The sequence below is a fragment of the Brassica napus genome, chromosome C8 (genome assembly GCF_020379485.1).
Source record: "Brassica napus cultivar Da-Ae chromosome C8, Da-Ae, whole genome shotgun sequence".
In the NCBI taxonomy this organism is placed as follows: domain Eukaryota; kingdom Viridiplantae; phylum Streptophyta; class Magnoliopsida; order Brassicales; family Brassicaceae; genus Brassica; species Brassica napus.
The window spans coordinates 2,139,198-2,153,614 of record NC_063451.1 but is presented as its reverse complement, the minus strand read 5'-3'; the positions used below and the strand labels follow the sequence as shown (position 1 = coordinate 2,153,614).

Below are 14,417 nucleotides of genomic sequence, written 5' to 3'. Positions count from 1 at the left end.
AGACAACGGTTCACAATTCATCTCGCATCATTTCAAGCGATTCTGCGACAAATGGCGAATTCGACTCAACATGTCGACCCCGAGAAACCCGCAGAGTAACGGCCAAGCCGAGTCGACGAACAAGACCATCATCGACGGTCTGAAGAAACGACTCAACTTAAAGAAGGGTTGCTGGGCAGATGAACTAGATGGTGTCATGTGGTCCCACAGAACAACTCCTCGTGGAGCGACGAAGGCTACGCCCTTCTCAATGGCCTACGGCGTCGAGGCAATGGCTCCCGCAGAAGTGAATGTGACGAGTTTGCGCCGATCACGAATGCCACAAAACGTCGAACTCAACCGTGACATGCTGCTCGACGCACTCGACGACATCGAGGAAAAGCGCGACCAAGCACTACTCCGTATCCAAAATTACCAGCATCAAATCGAGAGCTACTACAACCAAAAGGTTAAATCGCGTCCCCTCGAAATGGGCAATCTTGTTTTAAGAAAGGTCTTCGAAAATACTAAGGAGTGGAAGCCCGGCAAGCTTGGAGCCAACTGGGAAGGACCATACAAGATTGTCGAAGTCATCAAACCAGGAGTATACCGCCTCGAGACTTCAACAGGCGAAGCAGTACCGAGAGCTTGAAACTCCAAACATCTCCGCCTCTTCCATCCTTAGTCAAGACGAACACTTTACCGATTAAATGCTCCACTAAGGCCAGTTTTACTCGGTCTCTTTTAAAAAAAAAAAAAAAAAAAAAAAAAGGCGAAAGAACGACCAACGGTCACATTCTCTCGCTAAAAAAAAAATAATAAAAATAAAAAAATCGAGTAAATGCTCCTCAAAAGCCACTTTTACTCGCAATCTAAGAACTACGAATGGCTTGATTCCCACAAAGGGATACGTAGGCAGCCCAAAAGAAAAAGGGGTCCAGCCGAAAAAAAAAAAACCTCCTCCCCGAGGAATCGATCTCCGAAGAAGACAATCACTTAAGCGATGCCGACACGAGCATGCCCCGGCTTCTCGAACAAGCGTATTGGTACTCGCATCCCATGTTGGATATGTCCTGATCAGACACGTGTTCACGGGAGTCGACCGTGTTGCGATTTAAACCAACACGGCCGAGACAGTGACTCCAACTCACCCTGTAATTTATTAAGTAAGATTTGGCCCACCGAAAGCTTGAAAATTACGTTAGGGTCGATTTGGAACCGTCAACATCGAAAACTCATAATTAACAACGAAACTCAAATGACGAACGATCGCGAGTCAAAGAAATCGACCGAGACAAAGTCATGACGAGCTAAACACTACGACGATTCGATATCTCGAATAACGTTTATACTAAGCAAACAGTCACTTCGAATCTTGAGAAATCATGCATTTGATAGACAAGTACAATTAAAAGAAAACAGTTAATACAATTCGATGAGTTGGAACAAAACAGAAGAAAAACAACAAAGTATAAGCCTCGAAAGGTAAAAATCTAAAGGCAACAACACAAGTCCTACGAGACTCAAAAGAAACAACAAACAAAAAAGACTAAGCTTCCCGATCACTCTCGCGATCGTTGAGGACGGAGAGCTCCGAAGCCCTGACGCTCGACTCACGAGAAGCCGGAGAAACATGCGCTTCGTCTGGTCTCGGGACGACCTCTGGATCAGCCAAAGGACCTTCAAGAAGAGACGCCGGGTCTTCGCGCCGTTCTTCAGTCGGATGAGTAGGCGGAACGTGAAGACTCGCTGCAGTCTCCGGATCAATCAAGCCGGCGTTGGACCCATATGGATCGAGACTCGCCAAGATTCGAGCATCCACAAACTGAGAGTCCAATACGAGAGGAGAAAGTGTGAGATCTTCCTCGGGTATCTCGCCCACCCTAAGCTTCTCGGCTTCCTCCTAGTATTTCTTCTCTTGCTCGGTGAATATCTCGATAGTAGCTTGCGAGATGTCGCTCCTAGCCCTCCTCAAAGCCTCGAGGCATTTCCTGGTTCCGAAGGCTTGGCTATGAAGCAACCAGGCCTCCCCATAGGGACCTCGTCGCTCTTCTCGGGAGCGAATCCTAGCGAAGCGAAGATTAGCTTTTGCGGCCATCTTGGCCTCAACTCTTCCTCTTTCCCTCGTCACTTCCAGAATCCTAGAATCTCTGAGGCGCCTCATCTCTCTTTCATGAGACTCAGCGAGCGAAACCTTCTCGCTCTCAAGTTCGGCGTTCTTCCGCTCCAGCTCACAAACGACTCCCCGAGATACCTCCAACTCGGCTTTGAGCTCATCTCTCCGAGCGATGATGCGAGCAACCATCCCGTTAAGCCTCTCAACTTCAGCCCTCGATGCATTCAGCTGGCGAGCAGAAGCTTCCTCTTTCGCCACGTGCTCCTTCTTAGCCAGCTCGAGTTTGCCCAAAGCTCCCTTCAGGGCTGTGTCGTACTTATCGATCATGACGTTCGTCGCACTATCCCCCTAAACAAACGAGGAGATGAAAATTGTAAGAAAAAGTTAAAGGACGAAACAAAAAAAAAGAGAAGGGACCGAGTCATTTACCAGCAGCTTGGCCCTCGTGGCTTCCTCGTATTCACCCCCAAAAATGAAGTCCTTCACAGCGGGCAAAGGTTTCGCCCTCCCCCTTAATTGGCGAAGGAATTCTCCACACTTCTCGGGGACGTACACTAGAGGGGCCGGTCCCTCATAGTGAAACGAAACCTTGTCTGGAAAGTTGACTCCGGGCACCCTCCTCAAGATAGCGGAGCCGCGAGAAGAAGTGCCGATCTGAGCGACCCCTTCCCCAATGGGAACCGGAGTTCCCTCGCGAGAAGACGCCAGAATAGGAGATCGCCCCTCATCGCCGACCTCGTCGTTGCGTCTCCTGATCAAAAGCGGCGACTCCCCGCTTTCATCTTCAGAACCGTCCGGACGGGCGGCGTTAAGAGGAATTTCAGATTCCTCCCCTTCACCAGCTTCCGCCGCATCGTCCCGTTCTCTCGAGATTTCAGCCTCAGAAGCCTCCTCTTCGGGTTGAAGTTCTTCTTCTTGAACATCACCCTCCTCAATCTCAGTCGGCTCCTCGGGATTCTCCGACTGCTCGTCAACAGGCTTCTTCGTCCTCTTCTTCTTCTTCTTCTTCTTCTTTTTCTTCTGGGGTTCGCCAGAAGGAGGAACGTCGCTCGCCTCCTCGGCGCTCCCCTCGACTCCCGAGCCACCCCTCTTCCTTTTCTTACCCTTCCACGCGCTTCTAGCGCCAGAAGGGGGAACCTCACCAGTGCGAGGAACCGTCGCCGAGGGTCCTTCCTCGCTAGCCAGTCCCAACTGGGCGGCTAACATCGCGCTCAAATCGGGAAGAGTTCCCATCCTCTTTGCTTCAGAAACTTGCTTCTGGATGTCCTTCGGGAAGATGTCTAGTCGCTTGGTGCGAATAGGAAGAAAGGTCGGAAGGTCAGATCTCCACTCTCCTGAAAACATAAGGCAGAAAGGTCAGGACGCGATAAATAAACTTTGCGATCGAAAGAATAACCAGAAACGGCGAGAGAACACACTTCGAGCGATCCGGTCCTTAAGCTCGCGAATCTTCTCGACCGTAATCTCGGACCAACGGTAGATCCGAAGCAAAGCGACGGCTCGAACACTCTTCAGGAAATCCTCAGGATAGACTGGAGAAGTGGGATGGCCAACTGCGAGCACAACAAAAAGAAAGTTTTGTTAAGATCAACAAAATCAGACGTAGCTCGCGACAAGATATTCTACCACAAGAACGGTTCCATAGGACCCGATAGTCCTCTCGAGGAGGCTCCTCGAAAGCGGAGTCGTCGGACTTAATGAAGAAGTAGGAGCGCTGCCAATTCTGCGTTTTTTTTGGATGACCGGCGCACAGTTGCAGTTTGGTCGCATCTTTATCGAGTAGGTTCCGTCCTTCATATCGGTTATCGAGGTCATCTCCTCGAAAGACCTGACGCTCATCGGCATGTCGATCTCCTCCGCTAGAACTGATAGAGTGACGGCTAGTCGCAGCGAGCCGTTCAGTAACTGACTAATCGCGAGATCTCGCCGCCTAGCGTACGCGGTGATCAGTCGCGGGATGGGGAACCAACAGCGAGTGTCGTCCTGGAAATAAGACTCGTAAACTGTTTGGTACCCGATCGGAGGAGACCAAGGTCTTTGCTCCTTCGTAGGAATGAGGAAAGTCACGCCTGTGGCGTTCTGGGCCCGAAGAACCCTCTTCACGCTCCTCAGGGTCGACTTAGTCTCCTCCACAACGTCCCAATCTTGACCAGCCACGAAAGCAGGGAGCAATAAGTCGGGATGTAGTCGTGGACGCTCCTCGAAAATCCCTTCGGGATAGAAGGTCGTCGGAAACAACTCGGCTTCAGAGTCGTCGTCTTCTGAAGGATCGCTCTCCACTGCGCGAGCTCTCAAGGTAATCGAATCAACGGGCACCGCCCCGCTCTGTCCGTCTCTCGCACACTCCGTCGCATCCCTCATGATGACGTTCTCGCTCCCTTCCCTCGCAAGCCGTGTAGCATCTGCGACCAAAAGTCTCTGGGAGCGAGACAAATCAACTGTGTCCATCATCGCCTCGTGATGAGTCGACTCGAGACCCTCGATACAACCTCCGCCAGAACTCCTTGCCGGAGCTGATGCCGCCGCAACCGATTTCCCCTTTTGCTGCCTCGATAACCCCTGAGCCGACGACATGATAGAACAAGGCGGCGAAGAACGCGTCGAGTGAAGACTATAACACTTAGAGAGATAAAAGAAGGAGAGAGAGAAAGTACCTTTGATCGCGGAGGAAACTTGAAGAAATGAGAAGGGATCTGCGTATTTATAAGGAAAAGAGAAGGGGGGAACTCGAGGCATCATTATTAGGTCTATTCGGGCCTAGGTGGGCCTCGAAATTCTCCCTAAAAATCCAGCGGACCCTCGCGACGTTTCGACTTCTCGGTGCATTTAAAAGAGAAAAAAAGGGGGGGGGGAATTCGAGGTGTCGTCATTAAGCCTAAACGGGCCTAAATGGGCCTTGAAACTCTCCCAAATGTCCAGCGGACCCTCGCAACGGTTCGGCTTCTTGTCTAAATCGGACGTCGGTCATCTTAAAATCAGAATAAACCACCGGTTAATCTAGATATGTCAGTCGGGATCTGAATATCCGCGACTAATCGGCCTCAAGTGGAAATATTCCAGAACCCTTCCTGCGACACAACGACCAAAAGAAGAGATAAAGCCTCTACTGCTCGCTTCCGAGAGAACGACGTTGTGCGACTCATCGACCAACCGCTCCAACCTTCCGACAGGCCTCCTATTCCCTCAAACCTTCAAACCTTAGAATCCATCACGAGCTGGAAAGCACTTCGCTCACTAATGGACTGGGGGGGGGACTTACTGTAGAGGATGGATTTGACCATCCCACAAGGCCCGAGGAATAGGAAGGCCTGGCCCGGATTAGGAAGAGCGACAGCTCGATCGGTCGGCTCAAGAGTCAGGTCTCTCGGCTTGACTCTTGAGTACTTTTAGTTGATCATCATCGACTGAAGTACGTTCGGCTCAGCGGCTGCTCGGACGCCTACGGGCTTCTCGGCCCAGCAGAGGAGGCCCACCAAGATGGCGTAAATTAGGTCAAGGACGAGGCATCAGGACGTCTATATAAGGGAATGGGGAGACAACGAGAAAAGGATCCGAAATCACTGACTAACACTTGGCGGCTAGATTAGGGTTTTCACCTTTGCTTCTTCTCGCCGTTAGTTATACTTTTCCGGTAGCTCATCGAGCCACCGGCTTCCTTTCTGTCACACTCTCTTCGTTTCCCTTGTAACCGATGAACGTTTTCTCCGACCGTAAATAAGACGTCTATGTTAAAATCCATATTTTCTTTATTACCGTTTTCTGATTAAACAGTCTTCATTTGATGTATATGAGTTGACTATTTTGCAGACAAATTGTGGATTCCACACTGTTAAGTTAACAGTTAGCTCAGAAGCAAAGCGAACATGTGTTTGCATGGGGCGTTGACTTACGTGCACCGTCCGTTACAAAAAATGTCAACGTCAAAAGTTTTGGCCTAAAGAGGATTTGGGGTTTGCTCACTTTTTAAAAAGAAGATTTTCTGACGATCATGTGGGGTTCTTACTGTAATCACTGATAATCTTTTTTGTCCAAGTCAGAGCTTCAGAGGTACTGCGTATTCTTTTTTTTTTTTTTTGAAAAAAAGGTACTGCGTATTCTTTTAAGTTTAAAGTTGACATTAATAGTTTTTCTTTAAAAATAGTTTTCCACACATGATAGGTCTAATGGTAGAAAAAAATTCGTGAGTTCAACCCGGATTCAAAACAACCCCACAACACTAAACATGTGTGGACACGGTTGATACAGACCAAGACCATGTTTTAGGGCTCATTTGAAAATTCGGAGTGTGAATTCATTTGTGGACTGCAACAACCTTCTAAAGATTAATCTGGATATCTTATTGGGCACTCACAACACTAAATATGTGTGGCCACGGGATACGGATTATGATGGGTCTGATGGTAGAAAAAATTTCGTGAGCTCAACCCGGATTCAAAAAAACCCCACAACACTAAACATGTGTGGCCACGGTTGATACGGACCATGCTTTAAGGCTCATTTGAAAATTTGGAGTGTAAATTCATTTGTGGACTGCAACAACCTTCTAAAGATTAATCTGGATATCTTAAGGCACCCACAACACTAAATATGTGTGGCCACGGGATACGGATTATGCTTTAGGGCTCATCTAAAAATTCGGAGTGTGAATCCATCATGGGCTGCAACAACCCTTTGAAGATTAATCAGGAGACTTAAATGTATTCGGCCAAAATTAAGATTGTTGTTATAAATCATGGAGTGGATTGCCATTAATCAGGCCCGGACCGAGACCGGCCCAATACCTAGAAGATGGAGAGATGGTTGAAGCCCTAGAGAGAGGAGAGAGAGAGCCGACTTCAAGAGAGAGAATGGTGGCCACAAAGCTTGGAGAAAATAAAACTTTTTCCTTTTCCTAGTAGATGTAATCTTTCCATTATTATGTATTAGTAGTTTTTCTAATCCTAGTGAGTTTAGGTTCTGGATACTTTCCATTTATCTTCATCTTGTAATCCCTATATAAAGGAACCCTCTTGATCATTAATAATAATACAGAAATATTCAGTCTCTAAACTCTCTAATTACAACAAGTTATCAGCATGATAGACTCCAAAACCCTGAGACAAAACCTAACTTAAAATCCGTCACACATAAACCCTAAATTAGACGCAACTTAAAATCAATCTATCTCTCAAACCCTGAGAAACCAGACGACGAGACACATATCAAATTGAAGCTCTTGATGAGACGAATCCATCAGTGCAAACCGTTCATCGATCCGATCTCAGACGCGCCCTCACTCGCAGAAACAATACGCGGTGCCGTTTTGGTCTTTTGGAACCCTAATCCGAACCAACAAGATTTTCTAGCCAAATTAAAATCCAGTGAAAGATAAGTTTATCATACCTTAGTTGTTTGATGATATCTTGTTCAGACTATGGTGTTCATGTAATCTAATACTCCTTGTTTTTATTTCATGAGCTGAGAAGAGTTGGTGCAAAGATCTCAAACACAAAGCTGTTCGCGATCCATCTACTGACCATGAACCGACGATCTCAAGCTTGACCAGATCACGGTTCTACTCATATTGCTTCCTGTTCACAACAGAGCCAGCCCACGTTCGCATCACAGCCAGCTCGCAATTCAGATCAGCCGCTTGCAGAGGCAGCAGCTCGCGAACTAGATAAGAAAAGACGCGTCCCGATCGCGTCCGACTACCTCAGCACACATCCGTGACCAGACGCAAGACCGTTCCAGACAGCTCGCGTCCTGTCCCAGCTTGCGACCCGATAAGGAGCCAGCTTGCGTCCGTGTGCAACTAGAGGTTCATCTGACTTTGGTGGTTCGGTTCAACCCTACAAAATAAAGGTAATTCGAAATCTGAAAACAAGAATCGAATTTGGTTGTTTTGTAAAGATTGAAACCCTAAAAGATAATCTCTAAAACTAAAAGCCATAGGTTAAATAGATCAATACCCTATGAGTAAATCGAAGCTCTATAAGTTCGATCTAAACCTAAAAACGAGATTGATCCATTGATCAATTAAAATCAGAACCTTAAAGGTTTTTGAATCTCAAATCAAATCCCCTTGATCAAAGATCAAACTTTTCGAAATCCCCTAAAACCCTAATTTTGGAAAATCGGTTTTTAATTTTGATTTAAAACTTGAGTATTTGATTGATCGCCTAGAGCTATGATTAGGATTGTTTTAAAACTTGAATCTGAATATTGTTTAAACTAAAACCCTAATCTCGAATTTTAAAATTCCTAATGGCCTTGAAACCCTTAAACTTGATTGATATTTCTAAAGGCCTTGAAACCTTAAATCTATCATTACTTAAAGCTTGAAAGATAGATTTAAAGAATTTACATATTGAATGAGAGTTAGGTTGCTAGAACTTAATAGATATGTAACTAAGCAATAGGATTGAATACACTTAGATTAATAATCCCATTTTGTATATGGCCGTGTGGCCTAATACATTGTTCATACTTGCGGTCTTGTGCCCTTGATTGATTAAAAGCCGTGTGGCTTAGTGAATATCAAAGTGACCGTGTGGCCTAGCATCCGGATGGTTATAAACCGGATTGCATCATGATCTGATCCTTAAGATCGTTGTATCACATAATAATCGTGAAGCCTAAGCATCATAATACATGACCGTGTGGTCCAAAGTATCACAGAGAGACTTATTCAAATAATATGCACTGATTATTTGAATTGGTTGCAAGAATTCTAAATCAAGAATTGATTGATAATATGATTTCAGATGCCGAGATTTAACCCCATGGATTATGCCATTCTAAATCTCTCTGGAGATAATTATCTAGAATGGGCAATGAACACTTCAGTTACCCTCAAATCAAGAGGACTCGTAAGGAGTATCATTCAGGGTGATTATGCAACTAGAAGTGAAAAGTTAAGAGCCATTACAATAATGTGCCATCATCTCACTGAGGAACTGAGAAATCAGTATATACATATAAAGAATCTTCGTGACCTTTGGACAGAATTAAAGTCCAGATACACTATTGTGTTATTACCAAAGGTCAGACACGATTGGATGAGTCTCAGATACCAAGACTTTAGGTTTGTGGCCGAGAACGATTTTGCTTTGACCAGAATTGTGTACCAACTGAGATTATGTGGAGAAGAGGTAACATATAATGATTGTCTATTCAAGACATACTCCACATTCCATCCAGAAGATTTGTTGTCAAAACATATCTACATAGAAAGAGGTTCTACCACTTACAATGACATGATCTCTTGCCTAACAGTGATTGAGAATGACAAGGTACTAAAGAGGAGCAGTGAGATGAGATATCCTGATACGAATAAAACTAATATAGATCGGGATGAATCCAAGGGAACCGTGTCCAATATAACTCAAGGAGTGGCCGACATGTCTATTGACTAAGAGAGATCTCGACATTTTATTTTAAAGTCCGTGTTTTGTGATTTGCTTTTAACCTACTTGATGGTTCACGATTTTATATATACAATGGAATTGGTTTTGAATTCATTGTCTTACCTGATCTTACTTGAACAAATAAATGATTTTAAAGAGTTGCCTAAAGGGCATAAAACCAAGTAAGAAATCATGAATGGGTATAGTAAGCTGATGTGTCGAGTTTTAACCCGATTATCTAACTGCAAGTGCACAGTAAAGTACGCAGTAGTAATACGGGATCGAATCCACAGGGACCGATGATCACACGTAGAGTTGCAGACAAGTTAATAGCTACAGCGAACAAAGATATAATTTTGATGGTTTTTATTTAATTTTCTTTAGTGTCACAAAACATAAACAAGCTGTAAAAAGATGATTTAAACGATTTGAAAACTATTTTAAAACAAATGTTAAGCATTGGGAATTCTCAGGGATTTCTTTTTAATCAAGATACAATTAATGGCAGACACAGGGATATATTAAGAACCGTCTAGAACTCAAACACGATATTAGAATTAACCTACTTCCGTAGCGCTAATTCTCTATGTTATAGAAATCTCCACACTAACTTCCGCTGAGTTTCAATTTCTAAACAAGCATTAAGAACAGGTTCAATATGTTCACAAAGCGCAATAACATCAACTTCCGAGGGTTAAGGACACTTTGCTCATCTAAAGTATTTTCGGAAGTTCAAACAATCACTTTCGGTGCATCAAACAATCTGAAATCATGAACTAAGTGATCAATTCAGTTCAAGCAGTAAGAAATCCATTGGATGAAGAACCAAAACGCAATCCCTTAGTCTACACACGTTTTATGAATCAAAACATCAAGAAATCCCCTATGAGAACCCCTAAACCCAACTAGATGACTACTCACACATAACTAAGCAAGAACAACACGATTTTGATGAAGAAAACATGATAAGATTGTATTAAAACAGAGTAAAGGTTCAGAAGATCTTCTCCAAATGGTTTTGTGATGAACTCCTTCACAAATCTTCACAAATCACACAAAAAAATCACAAAACTCTCAAATCTCTCTCAAGAACTTGTAAATCTCCTTCTTGGTCGTCTCTGGTCTTTTCTGAGTCCCAAAGGTCGAGTTCTTTTTGTCAATTCTTGAGGGGAGTGGGTAAAAAGGAGTGAAAAGCTCGTTTGTGCGTGTGGAGCCCGTAGAGCGTGGGATCGGTCGATCCACATGGACCGGATCGGTCGATCTGTTGCTGAAACCGTGGATCGGTCGATCCACATTGACCGGATCGGTCGATCTGTGGCTCTGTGCGATCAATACTTCTCGTTCGGTCCATTGTTCGGTCCATCTTGCTTCTGAATAAATCCCGAATGCGTTCTTTTCTTTCAAGCTATCTAGTAACCTGCATATTACACTTAAGAACACCAAAACGCATCAAATAGACCAAAACATTAATTAAAACCGACCATTTAATTGCTCCAAAACGAGTTTAAAACCGTTAATAATACGGAATATCATAAGCATAGTAAAGAAACTATGGCTAAGGCATTGCCTTAAAAGGCATTATACACACCCAAAAGAACATGTGATCCATTGAAGTTATAATGTATGGTTTCCAAGTAGAAACAATGGGTAAGGAAGGAAACAAGTTCCTTTAGATTTTAAGAAGAAAAACGCCTAAGACCTTGAAAGAAAGTAGTCGAGACTATATCGATGATCTCTACTTATCAAAACTATGCTACAGATCAGTATGATAAAGAGGCAAGAGATGTGGTAACCATATTGATAACACCACGAAATTTTACACTATATGGCATAACAGGATTAGCCATCCTAAAGTCTAAACTTGATGCAAAGATTGAAAAAGCACAGAGTTATCCCGTAAAAGATCTCACGTTGTGAAACATGTACACAAAGGGAAACTCATTAGGCTTAATTGTCCCAAGCACCACAACCTTATAGTACGGTCATGAGGGGGAGAGAGGATAAACCCATGATCAATACTACAAGTTCGTGTACCACTATGGTCTAAGACACCATGTTATATGGCTCGGTCATTACTCGGCCATAAAGGACCATTCCTCGGCCGTAGAGGCCATGATACAAACGGCCAAACCAAAGAGGCCATTACCCGGCTAAAGAGACCATAAACGGCTCGGCCGTGACTTGGTCGTGACTTGGCCGCATAGTGCAGGCTTGGCCGCACACGTTCCATCACCTATAAAGATTCGGCCATGTAAGCCATTATCTATAAGACTAAGATTCTAAAGTCTATAAGCTTGGAGACATTATGTGTTACATGTATAGAATGATAATATGATCATATGCATCAGGCCATATAAGTGAGATAAGATATTCCCATCTCAGATTGAATACGGGTCATAAAACCAGACATACACCATCTTAAGAGATTTTGAATAAACCACCACATACATATATGTGCCGTCTAAGATGGAACCTCAGAAGAGGATTGGAAATATATAAGAATAAAATCTTCTCCACGAAATCAAAAGTACCGAGAGCCAAAACATGGGTGATCAAATAGTGGCCAGGTATGGATTGCTTGAAACAAATGAATCCGAATATTAAAGGAGAAAGATTATAAGGTGGATAAAGAATGTTAAAAGTACGAATGGTTTTAACCATCATTGTCTTGGCAAAGATCCTCGGACTAGAGTTTAAGACGTCCAAAGAAAGATTATATAAAGCTAGCTAATTGAGAAGCTAATCGAAATGCCAGACACTGACCCGAGAAATGACTAACCAGCTTAGCACCAAATGAATGTCCTAGAAGAGACATAATCAAGTTGCTATAGAGTCTATACAAGATAGACCAAGTGTTCCATAAGATAAAGGAATCTCAGATAGAAAAGAATGGTGCACAGAATACATATCCGAGTTTATAAGAGAAACCATACCAGACATTGAGAAAAGGCTGCGCAGGTACACATCTAAGGTACCAAACCATGTAGCCTTGGGACGCCAAGCTACTAGGTAATAAAGGTCCTGGATAATAAAGATCTCAAATCTATAGATCATGTCTGGAACATAATGAAACCACATGAAAGTGTCGACACACACACACATTTGTATAAAGATACATAAAGTTATAGCACTTGAACATAAAGAGATGAACGAGGATCATGAACCCACGAAAGAGTACTCATACAATCATAAAAGATAATAGAGATTAGAAAAGATAAAACGTGGAGGTTCAAAGTATCTAAAAGAGAGATGGGCGTATTGGCCATATACATATACAGAAACGCTGTCTGATAAACCAGTGAAATAGATGGATCTTGTGAGATAAAGAAACCGTGAGAGAAGGCACATGATCACGAGGTCTAGAGTGTTCATGTCTTCCTACTAAACAGCATTAGATCATAGCTTGTTACACAAGGTACTCACAGAGATCAAAGGAACATATTATAAGGAGATGAACTCCTATGTGGTGGATGCTGCTACAGATTTTCGAAATTGAAAATGGTCTGGTCATAAGAATGAAATTAGATACAAATGATATAGTAAGCAGCATATGGATCACTGGATAAGATGAAAGAACAGCTTCGTTCCTAAGCTGATTCATGTACTGAAACATAAAGCAGCTGCATATAGTATGTAAAAGAAATTGATCACGCATGATCATTGATCTTGGAGTTGCATAAAAGACAATCCAATACAGTCCATATATTTGAAATTCCTTGTGATTATACTAAACCTTAAAGAGGTTAGTAGGCATAGAATAAATATATGATCAGTGTGTAAGAATGCATGGAGACGAAATAAAAGGGTAAGGTGTAGGTGTGGTACCAAACTATTGATGAGTCTGGCCATTCAGGATTATTAAAGAGTGGTAAAATGTGGTAAAGAAAATCCTGAATGTGTATATGGTGTACCGTTTCCTGATGTTGATTCCTGGTCAAAAGAAATTAAATTCATTAATGGTCAAAAATAGTTGAGTCGATTACAATTCACCGAGACTTGATAAAAGATTTAAGGAGAGGTTGTTTGGTCAAGTGGTTCCTCGGTTTGTCTGCGCCAACAGTCCTGAAAAATGGCCAATATGAAATATAATGCACAACACACAAGGAAATAGTCTAATAATCATCACAGGGTCTGATAAAAATACGTAGAGAGTTAGAGAGTTTTTAAAACACAAGAAAATCCGATAAAGTAAGAAAATAAAAGAAATAATAGCAATATTGTACATAAGTAGCATCCTCCCCCAGACTTACTTCACACCGTCTCGGTGTGAAAATAATTCCAAGAGAGATTACCGATCAGGCGTTGCGGTCAGTGCGCCTCTTGGAGCGCCTCTCCAAGGCTCCATCATCATCAGAGTCCTCCGCTGCCTCAGGTCCAGCAGCGGTGTCGTGAGCGCCTGAGTCGTCATCGCTATCTCCAGAAACAGCTGGTTGTGATGTGCATCCCTTCTTAATGTTGCAGATTCCCTTCCACATCTTCAGCAGTATGGAGTTGTTGGTTTGATGGCTCTTGATGGACCAAGCGTTGATCTCAGCAGCGGATGCAGTAGCGGGAGGTGCTGGTGGCAGCATATACGGAGTGAAATCCGTGGGGAAAAGACTTTCCTCATCTTCAGGCTCCTCCTCTATATCATCATGTGGTGCCTGCTGGTGTGTCGATGATGATGCGACTCCTTTCTTCTTCAGTGTCGCGGGTCTGGCGCAGAGAGATGCATGCGGTGGTAGAAATATGATAGCACCTGGATCAGTCAGCTCGGTGATGGTGGTATCGGGTAGCTTGACAAATTGCTCTCTCCCTTGTTGGTTCTGGAACTGGTAGATATGAGGGGCTGACTTGTCGATGCTACCTCGCCAAGGGCCGGTGAGGTAGTGGCTGCTAATGAGTGCTCTCATGTCGAAAAAGTTCTGATGCATCCCCTTCTTATCCACCACTCT

The 14,417-nt window shown here is 43.7% G+C and overlaps 1 protein-coding gene across 1 annotated transcript; it reads right to left on the bottom strand.

Moving 5' to 3' along the window:
* Positions 1 to 1,528: 1,528 nt before the first annotated feature.
* Positions 1,529 to 4,669, bottom strand: LOC111209591 (meiosis-specific protein ASY2-like). The gene is made up of 5 exons (XM_048765930.1): positions 3,847 to 4,669; positions 3,514 to 3,648; positions 2,525 to 3,429; positions 1,925 to 2,443; positions 1,529 to 1,804 (listed from the first exon to the last, which is right to left on the bottom strand). The coding sequence occupies exons 1-5, from the start codon at positions 4,667 to 4,669 to the stop codon at positions 1,529 to 1,531; spliced, it is 2,658 nt and encodes an 885-aa protein (XP_048621887.1).
* Positions 4,670 to 14,417: the final 9,748 nt, after the last annotated feature.